General features: G+C 41.4%; 1 protein-coding gene across 1 annotated transcript in view; it reads right to left on the bottom strand.

Annotated features, from left to right (window-relative positions):
• Nucleotides 1-1,052: 1,052 nt before the first annotated feature.
• LOC148031174 (cell division protein FtsZ homolog 1, chloroplastic-like) overlaps nt 1,053-18,611 on the bottom strand; it is a 42,711-nt gene continuing 25,152 nt past the window's right edge. Inside the window, exons 2-6 of the mRNA XM_087684711.1 lie at nt 13,985-14,084; nt 13,636-13,865; nt 13,278-13,445; nt 12,964-13,197; nt 1,053-1,548 (exon numbers count right to left, since the gene is read on the bottom strand). Of these exons, the coding sequence (XP_087540837.1) occupies nt 1,300-1,548; nt 12,964-13,197; nt 13,278-13,445; nt 13,636-13,865; nt 13,985-14,084 (981 nt within the window). The 3' untranslated portion in view covers nt 1,053-1,299. The remainder of the gene's footprint in view (nt 1,549-12,963; nt 13,198-13,277; nt 13,446-13,635; nt 13,866-13,984; nt 14,085-18,611) is intronic.

Below are 18,611 nucleotides of genomic sequence, written 5' to 3' on the forward strand. Positions count from 1 at the left end.
GCTCATTGCTACATCATGGTTTTTCAATTGCCAAATCTCCTTGGGCCCTTTCTTGAAGGCAATCTTAATTGGCTTAAAGATGGACATGTCCAATGGCTAAAGCTAGTGCCATGTATGAGATGGGACCTTGACTGGTGACCCCATGATCAACATCTTGCTTCTTGAAGCACCATTGAACAACTGATTCTTCCTCCTCTTCTTACAATGTGGGAGATGGTTCTTTGTGCTTCTTAGTACTTCTCTCTTCCAACCATGCATCCAATGCAAATTGACTCATTCCATAGTGGCAACCAGCAACTCTTCAAGACATCCCACTTTCCACATCTTCAATTGCAGCAACCATACCAAACTCCATCCAACACGTAGCTCTCCTCTTGGGCCTTTGGACAACAATCGCCACTTCAAGCTGGGATATTGGGCTAAGAAGGATCTTGCTCACCTTGTGCAACCTCAATTGTGACCACTCTACTTACAGCAATGAACTTGGGTTCTTGTGCATGTAGCTCATATAGCCAATGGACTTCGTACAATGCATCACTAAGCTAGAATGAAGTTTGAACCCTTGAGCACCTCTCTTTGACTTCTTGAATGTTTTGAGGTCCATGGTTGGGAATAAGAAATTAGTGCTGAGGAACACTATCTATATATATATATATATATATGAGAGAGAGAGAGAGAGAGCAAATTTGTACATGAAGAAGCTTTCTATTGCGTTGATCCAAGCCTTATCATCATAGCAAGATGATCAATATCCTTGATCTACTATCCAAGGCCTCTAATTGGCTCCAACAGGATAATGAAGATCAGTAAATCGAGTTCTAAGGTGTAGGCCACAGGCATAGGGAACACGTCAAGCAATTAGTCGAGGTGCCTATTGATTTGATTTGTTATAATGTTGTGATTAGTCAGGTAGATCGTGGGGGTGGAGCTCTAAAATGGTTTTGATTCAGTCTCGTGAAGGTGTTGGAATGAGTATGAGATCGTGAATGTTCCAAAAGGAGGGCAGAGAGAGAGGTGGGGTAAAGTGGTTGCAAAAGAGAGAGAGTTGTCCGTTTTCTGGCACAGCATATTCATGCTTTTTATTCCCTGGTTTGCCTTCAATTGGGCAATTGTGACCTCTGAAAATTATTTGTTTCTGGCCCTCGCCCACTTACCCTGTTAATGAGGTGAAGCTCTCCAGGGATGAACGCATACACAGACCATTCTGACAACATTGCTAAAAGAAATACGCTCAAAAAAGCTCAAAGAACTATCCTTAGGTGAATTCAACAACAAAGATCTACATCCCTGCAAGTAGCTTTACAAGGAACTCTTCCGACCAAGACCTTGTGATGGTCTTGCAGACACAGGTGATGGTCTCTTCCAATTTGATTCGGAAGGCTTGGCCTCATCCGCCTCCTGCTTTGCCTTCGGATCTATTAAACTCTTCTGGAATGTCTGAGAAAAACCCGTGGCAACAATGGTCACATGGATCTCTCCATTGTATCTTTCATCCACTACTGCTCCAAAGATTATATTGGCTGATGGATCTGCCAAGCTGGTGACCACCTGTAAGAAAACACAGAAGCACAACGCAGCACAACGCAGCCACAGGTTTTAAATATCATGCAAGCCCCTCAAACCTTCAAGACATCTTTTATCATTTTAGAACCTTTGCAAGATGTTCGAATGTAAACGATAATAGGAGCAAACAGCATTGAACACATACTATATGCCGAAGTTAAGCAAGCAATGCGACCAGCAGATGACTTCAAACACAGAACCTTGCAAGTTGCTTCAAAACGTAAAAGGTAATGGGAGCAATCAGACGACTTCAAAGGCAGAACCTTGCAAGATGTTTGAAAGCATAAAAGATGATGATAGGAACAATCAGCACTGAATGTTTACTACATGTCCAATCTAAGCTCATCTAAGCTCAACCAATGCAAACAGTAGAAGACTGGTGTTTGAAAACTTCAAAGATCCTAGGAGCAACCAGCATTGAACATTTACTATATGCCCAAGGTTGAGGTCAAGCAAGTCAACCAGTAATTAACTTCAAATGCAGAACCTTGCAAGACGTTTGAGAAACATAAAAGATAACAGGACCAACCAGCATTGAATGTTTACTATATGTCCAAGTTAAGCTCAAGCAATGCAATCCATAAATGAGTTTAAAGCAGAACCTTGCAAGATGTTTGAAAAGATAATAGGAGTAACTGGCATCAAATGTTTACTATATGCTCAAGTTAAGCTCAAGCAATGAAAGGCTTATCATGTAGATGCAAGTGTAAGCTCAATCCAAGCTTCCCATGCAGAAAGCAACTTGAAGGCCTATGGCTACATTCCCTTGTGCTGCAATTACAAAAAACTGAGGGACTCAAAATTTGAATCCACCATTTGCCATAGACATCAGGTGTTACACATAGACAATCTTATTCACCAATGTTGTTTGGGTTCTCAGAACCAAGGAAAGCAAGGCAGTAAGACATCAGACAAGCCCAAGTTTATAGCTAATCAGCTCTGGCTAGGATAGGCACTAGGACATCTCTCAAGCATAGGCACTATCAGAATAACCAAAATGTCCTAGAGAACTGAAGCTGCCTAATCTTATCTTTGGCCACAATTACTACCACCACCCTAGTTTCCTCTCACCTGTGCGGTCATAGCCTTTATTTAGACAGCCACATTGGATGGGGAACAGGAATGAGGAACAAGGACAGGGGAATGGCCATGAATTTCCATTCTTCGCAACTATATGGCCCCATGGAATAGGTGCACAGCACAGGGATAGGAAATGGGCACATGGAACGGGACAATGGACCCAAAATGGTGATTCCCTGTGACTCTGCATTTAGCCCTGCATCAAGAGTGCACAATGGAAGAGGAGACACAAACACAGAGAGAGAAGAGAAGAGAAAGACTATAATGAAAGAAGAAAATGGAAGGACAAAATCTGCACTGAACTGAATGAAAACTGAATACAAAGAGGACTAACCAGTCCCTACAACCAACAGAATCTCACATTTGGTATCAGAGCCACACGTGCAGGTTCCATCTCGTCACCATCAACTGATGCCACCCGCTCATGGTCCGTGCTGCAGCCCGCTCAGCTCCGCTCTCACAGAGGGGGAGGAGGAGCTGCCTCCACCAGCTGCATGCTGCCTAGCACCACTTTCGCCCTGTCTGCCCAATCTGCCTGCTGCTCCCCCGCCTTCACCAGCAGTGCCTTTGCCTCAGCGCTGCCCCAACCAGCTGCCTATCCATGCCACCAGCAGCACCCAACTACTCCCATCACCTTGTACAACTCTGCATCCAACACTGCCAGAGCTGCCTGCACCACTAGCAGCAGCGCCAATCTACTCCTCCAGCCCGCGGGCCCAGTCCCTACCAGCACCGCCCAATTTGCTAGCCTCTTCTGCCACTCTATAACTGCACGTGTACTGGATCCAGCTGCTGACGCCCTCTGCCACCACAACACAGCCCGCCGCCTGCTCTAACAACTGCACCACCACCCTACAGCCCTTGGATTGATCACCCAACACAGTTCCCGAGGAGGTAAAGACACCCAAAAATTTGGGCCTTTTTCCTGATTTGAAGTCCCATGCGTAAATCTCTACCTAAATTGCCAACAGTGGGCAATTTCTTCGAGATTTCTGCAAGAAATTTGGGCCTTTTGCCATCTTTGGGTTCGGCACAAATCCTGAGGTGCAATCTAATTGCTGGTTACTATCTATGCACATCCTGAAACAACATTTCATCGAATCCTAAGTTATAAGAATAAAATCTGTTCAATTTCTCGAAATTTTTACAAGGAAATTTGGGGCTTTTGAGCTTCGCGCATCCCAAAGCAGCAAGCAGGTGCAAGTACAGCATTCAATTGCTGTTTGACACATTTTGAGGCACAGCAATGTATTACTGATCTAAATAGTTTTGGCGTGCTTTTCAAGGCATTTACAGGCAGATTTTGCTTTGAGACAGTTTTGGACAGTTTTGTGATTGCATAATTTATCCCATGTTGGGATCTTGGTACTCATGTGAGTACATTTTGCACTTCAGCTCGGAAGTGTTTGGTTGCAGTTTGTGCACTTTATTGCAGCAATGGCTCAACAAGATCATAATGACCGTGGCAACATTTTGGGTGTCCTCACTCAGCAGGACAAATTGGATGACACCAATGACCAACCACTCCTTGTGGAGTTTCATGGTTCGCAATCTACTTGTTGCCAAGGGTCTTTTGGATTTCGTGACTAGCGATTCAGCTAGACGGGGAGAGTTTGCCCCTCAAATGCCTCAAAGGGGTTAGAGGGCACCTACTGCTGCCCACATTCCTCCTACAAATGGATAAAGGAAATGGGACTCTAAAGATGCACTGGCCTTATCTTTGATTGCTCTTTTAGTTAAGAGGGAGATAATACCTCATAGTCGATCTTGAAAGACCTCGAAGGCATCTTACGATATCCCTAAGGAGATTTTTGTAGCACGAAATGAGGCCAGAATCTCTTACTTTAGAAGAGAATTGGCAAATGCACACATGGATAAGGATGATACTATAATAGATCACCTTACTTACATTCAAGATTTAAGAAAGCAACTGCTGAATACTGATAAGATGATGACAATGAGAAGATGATCAACATCACCCTGAACTCTCTTCTAGAGTCTTATCTTGATTTTCACACTTCATTGAATTTGTCTTTAAGAGGGATACAGCAAGCCCTCACATTTGTGGAGTTAACTGGCCTCTTGTTGAGGAGGAATGAAACCAACCTTCCTCCTTGGATAGGATGGTAATTAACATGATTAAGCACTAATTGCAACAAGCATACATTCACGTAAACTGAAAATGCACACTTTACCACTTTAATCTTGGCCGTTGAATACCCTGTTGGCCCCAAAATTGGTGCCCTTTGCATTTCTTTATATTATATTGCAAATGGAAGAAGTACAACTAAGATCCTCTGATCTCCTCTGCTAATCCCAATGCCTCTTGCTGTCAAAACTAACCAGCAAGCCTCCAAACCAATTGCCCCTTGGTTTACTCGGAGTTTAGCCTGCACCCTACTCCTTGAAAGACAAATTCAGCCCCAAATCTAATATTGGATGGTTGGCCTCTTGAATCTCCTTAAAATTCCTCGATTTCAGTTACTGGAATTCAAGTCCTCGGCCCTCAATTCTAAGCACAGATCCAAAGGCGGCTGTCAAACCCTAATTTCTATCATAAATTAGGGTTCACAACAGAGATTGACTAAAATCTCTTCCTCTAATGGCTCAAACTGCTGGAAATTATTGAGATAACTTAAGAGATGGCTACGAGGTGTGTGAGAAATTTTAGAGTTTCATTACGAGAAATGCTAAAAAACAATTGCTGCCTTGCTCAAATAGCCAAGGAAGCTGTCACCTATAGCTTAGTACCACCAAAAAGACCGCAGATCCCAAGGCAGCTGTCAAACCCTAATTTCTATTGTAAATTAGGATTCACAACAAAGATTGACTAAAATCTCTTCCTCTAATGGCTCAAACTGTTGGAAATTGTTGAGATAACTTGAGAGATGGCTACGAGGTGTGTGAGAAATTTTAGAGTTTCATCACGAGAAATGCTAAAAAACCATTGCTGCCTTGCTCAACCAGCCAAGGAAGCTGTCACCTACAGCTTAGTACCACCAAAAAGACCGTTGTCCCCTCCTGTACGCTGTCACCTATACCAGAAGAACCTTGGCCTGCTATCACCTACTTTCGGAGGGCTCCAAATTGCTGTCACTAGCTCTAGACCTGGTCCATGGTGGCTGCAAATCACATCAGCTGTATCTTCTTGCTCTCTAACAACCTCTTTCTCTCTCACAATGGCTGGAATAGACTTTCACCAACCCCAAAAAACGTTTTTTCCACTTGCATGGATAAGTTTTACCAAGTGGCAACCTTCTAATCTCATTTTTCAACATCAACCGGATTATTAAATTAATTTTCGAAATATTAATTCTAAAAATTAATTTAATAAATATTCTAGTCCTCAAAAAATTAATTTCACTAGCCAATAATTAAATTGGCCAAGTCAATTTGTCTTCCAAGTATCCTTAAGCAATTATTAACCCTTAGACTAGCACTAATTAATTAATTAATGCCTAGTCTCTAATGTCACCACTAACATTAGTGGCCAATAAATTGATCTACTAGGCCCAAATCTAACACCGAGTACCACCTAATATCTATTAGGCATAACTCATTACAACTTTTGCTTTTGGCACCCACTGCATTCTCGAGGTCCTTGGCCTCTTACCTTAAAATAACTGCCATGTGTATCACATATGCTAAACAACCTTGCACATTTCATTATTAAATTACTCAAATGTCTTTAGCAAAAGCAAAGCATCCAAAAATTTCATGTCCCCATAACAGACCTCCCCCTTGAAATCCCTGCAATCATCCTCGATTGCACTCCATTGTACCAAAAAAAAAGTATACTGCACTAAAATTTCCATAAGGCATCACAGTCACAACATTGGTCACTGTTGTCTAACCATGCCACATGTCCCAACCTTACTAAAAATTTCCAGCCTGCATAAACACGACATAAATCTAAAAACAACCCATAAATGTTGCTAGAAACCAGTTGGATATATCCATAACTCATGTTTCTCAAGTGTTCTGACTTCAAAATCACAATAAAGCATATTTTCAGCATAAACCATGGCTGAAACTCTCAATAGCATTTACTCACATGTTGCTATCTGTAACCAGCCTTCCTCCTCGGATAGGATGGTAAATAACCTGATTAAGCACTATTTACAACAATTAACAAATTTCGAAAACTGAAGAGTACACTTTACCATATAATCTTGGACATTGGACACCCTATTGGCCCCAAAATTGGCGCCCCTTTCGGTATTTATCTAACTTAATTGAAGAAGAAGTTGATGTACAATGGGATTCTCCCAATCCCTTTCAATATTCCAACTCCCCTTGCTGTCCAAAATGACCAACAAGTCTTCAATCTGATTTGCCCCTTGATTTGGGCAGTCAATTGACCTTCACCCGCTTCGATGGAAATGGAAAATGCCCCAAATTCATTGATTTGCTAGTCCCTCCATTAAATATTAATTTTTATTCTTTACATACTGAAAAGTAATCTAATAATTATTTCGATGCCCTGAAAAATAATTTGACTAGCCAATAATTAAATTGGCTAGGCAACTTCCATTTCCCAGTGTCTTTGCACCATCTTTGACCATCAGATTAGCGTTAGGTACCATTAAACGCCACTTCCCTAGTATCACCAAACTGACACTTATGGAATAGCAACTTTTGCCTTTGACATCCCGTGATTTCCTCGGGTCCCGGGCTCGTAAATTTACTCTTACCCTAGTTACACCTCACATGTGCAACATTTACTTAACCATGTGATTAAAAATTAATCCACATGTTAAGTGAGATTTCAAAAATACATGTCCTCATGACATTATCCATGGAGCCATCTATAAACCATTGAAAACTGAGCATCATCTAATCATAAACCGATCATTTGCTGATTTGAGAACTGATCACAAACTACTGCAAATGTGACCTCAAACTGATCACAAACTGATTGCAAAAACTATTCAACAATTGATGCAAACACTGATGCAAAACTAATCCCAAAGTGACCATAAACGGTTCTCAAACTGATCAAAAAACGAATTGAAACTAATCAAAATTTGATCTCAAAACTAAGGCAAAAGCTCATGCCCAACTGATCATAAATTGATCCCAAACTGATGCAAAAGTATAGTCTTGGAGCCGCGATAACAACCATACTCCTAACAACCATACTCATGTGCATACATCTAACAGTGACTAGTACACAGAGTAGTGAACCCATTGCAGACATACTGTCAACACAACACCTTGGATGCATATTAAATATATCCGAGATCCACTACATACGAGAGCTGCCCACAATTGGAGAAGTGGAAGTGCTGCCTCCCCAGGAGCATCAGGCAATGCTTCGGACCCCTGCGCTAATTGAACGGGAGAGCGCCCAATGGAGTGCGAGATCAAGGCGTAAGCCACAGAGCTGAGCTGAGAGTTAGAGAGAGTGAACGCAGAGATAAGTGTACTGTTTGTGATGGTACACACAGAATAAAAGAACGTATTTATATGTTAGGGTACAAGGTACAATAAGGGTGTGTTCATACCTGTAAAACTGTATACACGAAGATGAAGGGACTTTACACCCACTTAAAGGCCCAAAGTGGTGCCTTTAAGCTAACCAACTCCCACTAAATGAATGCAATGCTCATGCTGAGCCTTTGCAAGACACTTAGTGATAACATCTGCAAGGTTATCTTGGGTTTTGACCTTAGTCGATGTGACAAGACCATCATCCAAGACCTGTCGAATAAAGTGATACAGAATATCTATGTGTTTGGTATGTGCATGGAACATGGCATTCTTAGCCAAATATACTGCACTCTGGCTATCACAACCAAGCACTGGAGTACGTGAAGAAAGACCAAAATCTTGACCAGACGGCCAAGCCAAATAGCTTTCTTAGAAGCTTCGGTGGTTGAAATATATTCAGCTTCTGTAGTACTCGATGCCACAATTTTCTGCAATCTTAAACACCAAGAGATAGCCCCACCACCATTAGCCAAAGTGAAAACATACCCATTGGTAGATTTTCTAGTGTCAAGATCTCCTGCCATGTCTGAATCACAAAATCCCTGCAACTCTAGTGTACCCTTTCCATAGCATATACACTTTTCTTGAGTACCTTTCAAGTATTGAAAGATACATTTCACTGCTTTGCAATGTGGCTTACCAGGGTTAGACATGAATCTACTAACAACTCCCATTGCATGAGCAATGTCAGGGCGAGTTGCAACCATGGCATACATCAAAGATCCATAAGTCGATACATAAGGTATACCCTTCATGGCACTAGCAACTACATCATCCTTAGGGCAATCAGCTTTGCTAAGCTTTGTATGTGGTGGTAAAGGTACACCAAGAGGCTTAGCATCAGCCATTTTAAACATGTCAAGTACTTTGCTGATGTACTTGTCCTGTGAGAGAAACAACAAATGTTGCCCTCTGTCTCTTTTAATGCGTATGCCCAAAATGTGCTCAGTTGCCCCCAAATCTTTCATGGAGAAGGCTCAACTCAACTGCCTTTTCTTATGCTGTCTTGCAATCAACATGTCATCCACATATAAAACCAGCACAATAAGGCTTCCATCATCAGCTTTTTTAGTGTATAAGCAGTGCTCTGCATGACTGCATTTAAATCCATGGCTGAGCATAAAGGTATCAAATTTTTTGTATCATTGTCTAGGGGCTTGTTTCAGCCCATATAAGCTGTGTTTCAGCTTACAAACCAAATGCTCTTTTCCTGGAATAACAAATTCTTATGGCTCCTTCATGTACAACTCTTCATCCAAGTCATCATGAAGAAAAGCAGTCTTCACATCCATCTAATCCAACTCTAAATCAAAGGAAGCAATGAGAGCAAACAAAACACGAAGTGTAGTCATCTTCACCACTAGTAAAAAGGCCTATAGGGACCCATATTTTGGTCTAAATCAACATTATCAGCTTGTTGTCCATGCTACGCGCCTTGTCCAAGATTGGGAATTGCATTTTCTCCAACACTCCGTGAATTTTCAGATTGAGATGCATCATTCCTGCTTAATCCCATCTCACTATCTAAAGACATTCTTGTTGTAATGCTCAGCTGAATACAATTTCAACACTAGAGCAAAGCTTAAACAAGTTAGCTCTTGGGATAAAACTCCCCTCCCTTGTCGAAACACAGGGTCTTGAGTTTCCTACCAGACCTGTTCTCTTCAAAGATCAACCAATCCTTAAAATGTGAGGATGCTTCGGACTTCAAGGCCAAGTCCTGAAGCCTTGTTGAAAATAGCATCTCTATGTTGCTTACCACGAATACAAGATACACATGGCACGTGGCTCACCCCAATTAAGAAAGAATAAGAGAAGAAAAGGCAAAAGAAAACGGCATCTTTTAGGGTCCATTCTCCTCATGTCCTACACAAAGAACTCGTTGAGATATACCATCAAGAACTCGAAAGGGTCCTTATTAAACTCGATTGTCAAACTATCATGAGGGTATGTATTTTTGAAACCTCGCTTAACATGTGATTAATTTTTAATCACATGGTTAAGTAAATGTTGCACATGTAACGTGTAAGTGGGATTAGAGTAAATTTACGAGCCTAGGACCCAAGGAAATCACAGAATGTTTGCTATAAGTTATATCGCACAAGTACTTCAGCTGCCTCAAAAGATCCTCCAATGGTTGCAAATCAGACCAGCAACATCTTCTTCCTCTCCCTTGCAACCTGAATACACTAAAATGCCTCTCTCGAGCCTCTAAAGAGGTTTTTTAGTCTTGCATGGGCATTTTTGACAAGTGGCAGCCTTCCGAAATGGTTTTTCTCGCATTATTCATAATTAAATATTAATTTTCAGTCTTAAAATACTGAAAATTAATTTAATAATTATTTCAATGCCCTGAAAAAAATTCTGATTAGCTAATACTTAAATTGGTTTGGCAACTTCTATTTCCAAGTGTCTCTGCGTCATCTTTGACCATCAGATTGACGTTAGATACCATTAAACACCACTTCTCTAGTGTCACCAACTAACACTTTTTTTTACCAAATAAATGACCTAGACCAACAACTGGCACCAGATACAAGCAAGGGAAGACCAATCAACAGCAGGTGGCAACATCTACAAGCTATTGAGACAGGGCAGCAGCAGTAAATGACAGTTTTTCTTCAGTTCTTCACGAAGAAAGTCTGAATTTTCTCTCTCCTCGACATTCTCTCTCATCTCCTAGCCTTTCTACAGCCTTGCTCCAAAGATTACAGCATTGGGATCACCAAAGATTGAGAAATTTCAGATTTCTCTGCTGTAAACCCTAATCTGCAACAGAAATTAGGGTTTAGCAACAGCCTCGGAAAGCATGCCAGAAATTGGAAGCTCCAAGACTTGGATTCAACAGAGCTGAAGCTTTTTTTAGTCAAATTCAAGTGGAGGGACCAGCAAATCGATAAATTTGGAGCATTTCCCATCTCTATCAAAGCGGGTGAAGGCTAATTGACTACCCGAATCAAGGGGCAAATCAGATTGAAGACTTGCTAGTCATTTTGGATAGCAAGGGGAGTTGGAATACCGAAAGGGATTGGGAGAATCCCATTCTACATTAACTTTTTCTTCGATTAAGTTAAATAAATACCGAAAGAGGCTCCATCTTTGGGGACAACAAGGTGTCCATTGTCCAAGATTGTAAGTTAATTTACATTTCTCAATTTTGTAATAAATGTTACTGTTGTAACTAAGTTGTAATTAGGGAATTGCCACCCATCCACGGAAGGAAGGCAAAATTAATCCACATCTTAAGTGAGGTTTCAAAAATACATGCCCTCATGACACAAACCAAGAGCACAAATCTTGTTCACTGAAAGAAAATGATACCCTAGACCCTCCACATAGAGCAGCTCTATATAGTGACACTAGACTCCAGAGCTAAGTTAATCCAACTCTAGTAGGGTGTGGGAGTGTGGTTAGGCCAACCTTAGAACTCATTTGTACTTTGTACTTTCATTCTGTCGTACAATCTTGAGCTAATACACTCTCTTGAGCTCACACTATCTATTATTTATTGTTTCTCATTCCTCTCTCCTCCATAGCCAGCTGAATCTCACAAAAATTCGCCAGAAATTTTTGTGGAAGTTTCCAAATTACCTCTTAAATTTTGAAAATTATAAAATAACAATATCCTTTGGGCTAAGTTCTCAAAAAAAAAACCTTCCATTTTTGCTGAAATTCTCAAAAGTATCCCTCAACTTTTGCCAAAATTCCCAACATAACCCTTTAAAATTTTCACCAAAAGTATTCGCCACAATATTTTTCACATTCGTAAGGTGAGGATTTGTCAATTGATGTGAAATGCTCAAACAATAGCCTTATGGATCATGATCTATGTCAACAAATGCTTGGCTCAATCCTAACAATTTTTTATGTAAGACACTCGAATATAGACTCTTGTTATATGAAAGAATGGACCAGGCAAATCTTAGAGCGGTTTGACCCATAAGGTTATTTTGGCAGCATGATTAAAAGTGTCTCTAGCTGGTCAATGGAACACAAAGGGCCGCTAAAGATGTTCCCATGCTCAACAAAAGGGTAGAACACTCCCTAGACTCTAGGCCAAGTCACATGTGGAGATTGCTCTGTTAAGCTTGTACCTCACTGCTCTACATAAAGGGTGTGGCATGCTCTTGTAACCAAACAAGCATGGTCAAGATATACTGCCTGCATTGCAGCTCCAAGTGACCAAGAAATGTGATGGCAACCCAAGGCTATAAGACCCTAGATCTCCTCACATCTAGCATACATTAATCTAGATTCTCGGACCGTCAAGACAATGAAGATGATGAACATGCCTTGAATATTCCATGAGAGTAACTAAAGTTACGAAGCCAAACTGCAAAATATTATATATCTGATCTGACCCTGGACTCTTGCCTGTTCGGTTCACATTTCGTGCTTCCCTCAGACTCATCCAAATTAAAATGTTAGTGGTTTTTTCGAGCATTGTGATGCACTGTATCTTTTTAGGAGGAAAAATGAACAAGCTGCTGCTCCCTTGATTGTGCAATAATGCACTTAAACCCACATGGTTTTACACATTGGTACCCTGTAAAAGCATGGCCAAAAGCTCACACTGATCATGAACTTCGTACACCCATCATACCAAAACACAGACTTTACATCTCATTTTTGGCTACTATGTTTGATGATTAAGTGATTAAACTTTATCAGGAATCTACAACCACTTAGGTTTGACGTTTCTAAGTGCTGTGTCTAGTAACTGCTAAAGAAATACCTTCTTAAAAGGCTTAAATGATAATTCAACGTTTTACAGCACAATACTTATGCCATGCAAAAATGTAATAAACCAAAATATCCAAAGAATACCTGAGAAACCTTGTTAACTTCCTGTAAGGTAAGATCTTTGCCGCCTGTTATATTGTACACCACACCTGTAGCCCTCTCTATCGATCTTTCTATTAAAGGAGCAGAGGTGGCTTGCTGAGCTGCCTCCTCAGCTCGATTCTTTCCTGTAGACACACCAACCCCCAGCATTGCAGTACCAGAATTAGTCATTACAGCCTTAACATCTGCAAAATCCACGTTCACTAGTCCTGGGACCTGTTCAATAGAAATACAATATCAGTCAATTTAAATAATAGCCACATAGAACAGATCTATAGCTGTAGAAATTTACTTACAGTAATAATGTCAGAGATGCCCTGTACACCTTGGCGAAGAACATCATCTGCCAAGAGGAAAGCCTCCTGTAGAAGTGTCTGTTCTTGAGCAATATCCAGTAGCCTATCATTTGGTATCACAATCAGAGTATCAACTGAACTTTGAAGACGTTCAATGGCCTCCAATGCCTGTAGGATGTTTAAACAAACATGAAGAAGAATATTTCAGAAAGCTGGTGGCAAGCAAAAAAGTCACAACATGAGAAAACTGGTGACTGTGGACCTTTACCATGCTGAGTTGACTGATCAATCCAAGGCAGATTAATAATACAACCACTTTCTAAAACAAAGTCAGCATTCCCTGGACACAACTGCATACCTGCACTGCCCTGCGACGGCCCTCAAAACTGAAAGGATATGTCACTACCCCAACTGTGAGATGGCCTGCTTCTTTTGACATCCGTGCAACTACTGGAGCTGCACCAGAACCTGTGCCACCTCCCATTCCAGCAGTGATAAAAACCAGGTCTGCATTAGCAACCGCCTTTTGAATGGATTCTCTGGACTCTTCAGCTGCTTGTTCACCAAGCTCTGGTTTCCCACCTGTACCTGCATTATGAGCAGCATATAAACCTTTCATCAGTGTATTTACTTTTTAGTAGTCACATTCCAGACACCTGCTAAACTGAGAAACTGAAGAGGACAAAACAATGAGATTAATGCCGTACCTAAGCCCCGTGTTATTAGCTCTCCAATTTGCAAGCGTTGAGTAGCAGCAGATTGAATTAAAGCTTGAGCATCAGTGTTAATCGCCCAAAATTCCACACCCTGTGGTAATAGGACAAATTAGGCCCCGCACATTCATTTATGTAGATGCATAGGCATATTGAGCTTAGATGTTGAAGGAGGCCACTATAGGAATGTAGAAAAAACATCAATCCATTCAATATAAAAATGCTCAGACTGTGTTCTCTTTGGTGCTATTAGTCCTCATTCAGCATCCAAGAAAGCAGAAGGGAAGTGCTAAGATACTCATCAATTGTTCATTACTGGTAAATGAACCCCAAAAATGAAAATGAATGAGCATCCACAGTTATGACACAAAAGGTGTGAAGAAATACCCTAACACAAAAACACAAATAACACCGTACGACAAAGTACAGACTGATAGAAGAACACACTTAGGGTTAGGGTAACTCAAAGACAATGGCTACTAAATATACAATGCTCATGCAATAAACACACTATGTTATGAATGAATATTGAACCTCGAACTCCTATATCTGAAGGATCAGGGCAAGGGTAACGAGCTAGAGAGTATCGTACTCTAGGCAGATCCCGAATCGCAACAAGGCAGCCTCCGAGTGTCGAACACCAACAAACGCAACCAAAGAAGACTGAATCAGATGTAGACAGCAATGCAGGAGAGAGAAATACTAAAAACGCAGGTGACTAGAGCGAAATACTAAAAATGCAGGTGAGGAGAGAGAAAACAATGACCACAGCTGGGAGGAGAGAGAAAACAGCAGTGACAGGCTGAGGACAAAGAAAATCTGCAGTGACAACTGAGAGGAGGGAGAAAATTTTCTGGGCAGCAGTTGGGGCCTGCAAACGCAGCAGTATGCTAACGTGGCAGGCTGTACAACAGCTGGATGATGGACAGCAACAGTTGCCTGGCTGGAAACAGTAGCAAAATGATGGAGGGCTAGAAACAAGCACCAGATGTGTAAAGACTGCAATGGACAGCTTGGACTGCAATGTCCTCCGCGAACAGGGTGTGGGCAGCAAGCTGAAAACACCTGAACTTGCAAAACCAAGATTAAGGTTAAATGGAGGGCAGCATACCTATTTATAGAAAGTTTGGGCCCTCCTGAGTGGGTTTGTGCTTATGGGATACAGACACTCTCTAGGAACACATTTCTTTTTAAATAAACAAGGTTTCTTCCTTAATTAAGCATGTTTCGGGGCTGTTTAAGTGAAGGCTGAAGCTAATGCATTTTTAGCTCAACAAAAGGTAGCAACATATATCCTATTTATAAATGTGATCCATTGAATATGAAGTGATATCATCCTCTAAATACTTCTTCACAATAGCCATTTAGATCAATTTAACATAACTATCTTCACAACCCAGAAGACTCCATGAACTACAAATGATCGCTAAAGCCTAACATGCAAATATAAGCAACTATTTGCTGTAGATCTCATGGATTGGGCACCTCTATTAGTGGCCTTTCTGGGCAGCCACTTATGTTAGGCTACATGGCTCATTTCTCATGCCATATCCCTACTTTTATGGCTGACCACTGCCCTAGAGGCTCCATTACCACTCATGGCTATTTATAGCCGCCCCTCAATAGCATCTTGGCATCATCCTATCTAGTGGATAGAGGGACTGAACTGAGCAATACACAGCGGAGATGTAATGGTCAACAATGGTGATGGCAAATAGAGAGAAAAACGTGAGCAGCAATAGAGAGTAGTAGAGAGAGAGAGATCCACGATGTGTGGGTACAATAGAGTGTACCTCTTTTAGGTTTTTTAGATAGATATATAATGCTAAGGGTGTGTTCACACCCATGCACATATTAAAGGCATGGTGGCCCTTTATTCCCAACAACCTCCCACCTAAAGGCAGTGCGCCTTACGGTTGAAGAAAAGAATCAGCTAGGTTTAAGTATGTACAAAGCTAAAATACATATACTATCCAACTCCCATCATCTGTCAGCAATGAGCAAACCTCTCTACTAGAAAACCCTTCATGAGAAGATCTGCAAGGTTATCATTTGTATGTACCTTAACAAGCTCAATGCTTTTGCTATCAAGTACATCCCTAATAAAGTGATACTTTATCTGTATGTGCTTCGTCTTTGCATGAAAGACGAGATTCTGTGCTAGCATGACAGCATTCTAACTATCACAATAGAGAACATGAGTCTCAATAAAACCAAGCTCTCCCACCAAACGTGAAAGCCATAAAGCCTCCTTGCATGCCTCAGTGGCAGCTACATACTCTGCCTTTGTAGTAGACAATGCAACACACTTTTGTAGCCTAGAGATCCAAGAAACTACTCCCCTTGTGAAGATGAATACATATCTTGAAATAGACTTTCTACAGTCAACATGACTAGCATAGTCTGCATCCGTAAAGCCAAAGACAAATGCCTTCTGCTTTCCAAAGCAAATACACAAATCCTTTGTGTCCTTAAGATATCTCTTGATACCTTTCACTACTTCCCAATGCTTTTTGCCAGGATGTGCCATGTACTTGCTAACCACTCCCAATGCAAATGCTATATCAGGATTGTGTAGCAACCATAGCATACATCAAGCTACCCACAGCTGAAGCATATGGAATCTTGGCCATTTCAGCCTTTTCATCATCAGATATAGAGATGTCCTCTGCATCGAGTTTCACATATGAAGTGGTACGCCAATTGCTTTGCTCCCCTCCATATTGAAACATAGCAAAATCTTGGATATATACTCTTGCTGTGACAAATAGAGGAGACCTTTTGATCTGTCCCTAAAATATACAAGCCAAGAATACGATTTGCCTCACCAAAATCCTTCATGTCAAAATTGCTATATAGGTTCTGCTTTAATGTGTCCAAAGCATGAATATCCCTACCAGCAATCAGTATGTCATCCACATCTAAAACCAACATAATAAGGCTGTCATCTGCTGCCTTCTTGGTATACAAGCAGTGATCCACTTGACTCCTTTTGAATCCTTGAGATTGCATGAATGTATCAAACTTATGATACCATTCACACGGTGCCTGTTTCAACCCATATAAGCTTTTGTTGAGTTTACATACCATATTTTCCTTCCCCTTTGCCACAGAACCTTCTTGTTGTTGCATATATATGTCCTCATGCAAATCACAATGTAAGAAAGCAATCTTTACATCCATCTGTATGAGTTCCATATCCTTACATGCAACCAAGCCCAATATGATTCGCAAAGTATTCATCTTGATGGCAGGAGAGCTAATCTCATCAAAATCAATCCCATGTTCCTACTTAGTCCCCTTTGCAACAAGCTGTGCTTTATACTTTGGTGAGGAACCAAAAGTGACCATCTTATAAACCCATTTGCATGGTATGACTTTCTGCCCCTTGGACAAATGCACCAAATCCCAAGTGCCATTCTTCTTTAGAGATTCCATCTCTGACAGCATAGCTTTATGCCATTTCTTGCTGTCCTCTCTATCCATTGCTTCCTTGAAGCATGACCATTCACCACAACATAGCTTTATGCCATTTCTTGATGTCCTCTCTGTCCGTTGCTTCCTTGAAGCATAACGGTTCACCACAAGCTATCAACATGACATAATCAGCAACATAATTTGCACCAGGAACAAACCTATCCGACTGTTTTGCACTTTTGGTCAATCTATGGGCCAAGTGATCAATGTTTGTTGGCTATTCAGCCTACAAATCTGCATTAACAGCTTGCTATTCAAATGGTTCAACATGCATTCTTGCCTGTTCCAGCTGTTCTAATGGCACATTTTCTTGTTGAAACTATGGTATATCATGGGTAACTTCGTGCTGATCAATTTCAGCATCGTTCCCTGGATTTATAGGGTCATTTACAGCAAGTATTTGTTGGGAATAAAGGGCCATCATGCCTTTTATATGTGCACGGGTGTGAACATACCCTTAGCACATTTGTACTTTTATATATATCTATCCAAAAAACCTAAAGAGGTACACTAGTCTTTTGTACCAAACATCAGAGGTGTCGTGCTCACTCTCCTTTCTACTCACTGCTCCCTCTCTACTCTGTGTATGTGTGTTGTCTGTCACGTTCACTCTCAGCTCTCCATCAGGCTCCGACAAACTGGTATCAAAGCGCAAAGTGCACACTTCCCGAGATCAAACCTCAAGGCAAAAGGAAGTCAGTCGAGCAGGAGCCTCGGGTTCTCAGCTCAGAGTGGGCACCAATAGGCAACAAGTCCGTTGCGGGCGACAAGTCCATTATGTGTGACCAAGACAAGGCAACAAGACAGGCGCCAAGCGACAGGATTGGGTTGCAAGCAAACGTAACAAGCAGCCGACAGGACCAGTCAACAAGAAAGAGTGACCAGCAAGAGTGACGGGCAAGTTTAATAGGCAGGCGTGACAACGCGACAAGTCCAACGGGCAAGCGCATGCTTGCGTGACAAGCTGGCGACAGCAACCGTCACTCACGCGACGGTCAATGGACCCCCCTCCCCCCCGGGACAATTGTTTTCAAAACAAAAATTTTTCCCCAAATCTTTTATTTTACCCATGTGGAAGCACAGTTTTCAGATCTGTGCAAATCTAGCCTCGAAAAATTGGGGTTTTTCTCAGATTTGGGGACTT

This window comes from Lygodium microphyllum, chromosome 9 (genome assembly GCF_053477565.2).
Source record: "Lygodium microphyllum isolate KBCC chromosome 9, Lygodium_microphyllum_v1.1.10, whole genome shotgun sequence".
Taxonomy (NCBI): domain Eukaryota; kingdom Viridiplantae; phylum Streptophyta; class Polypodiopsida; order Schizaeales; family Lygodiaceae; genus Lygodium; species Lygodium microphyllum.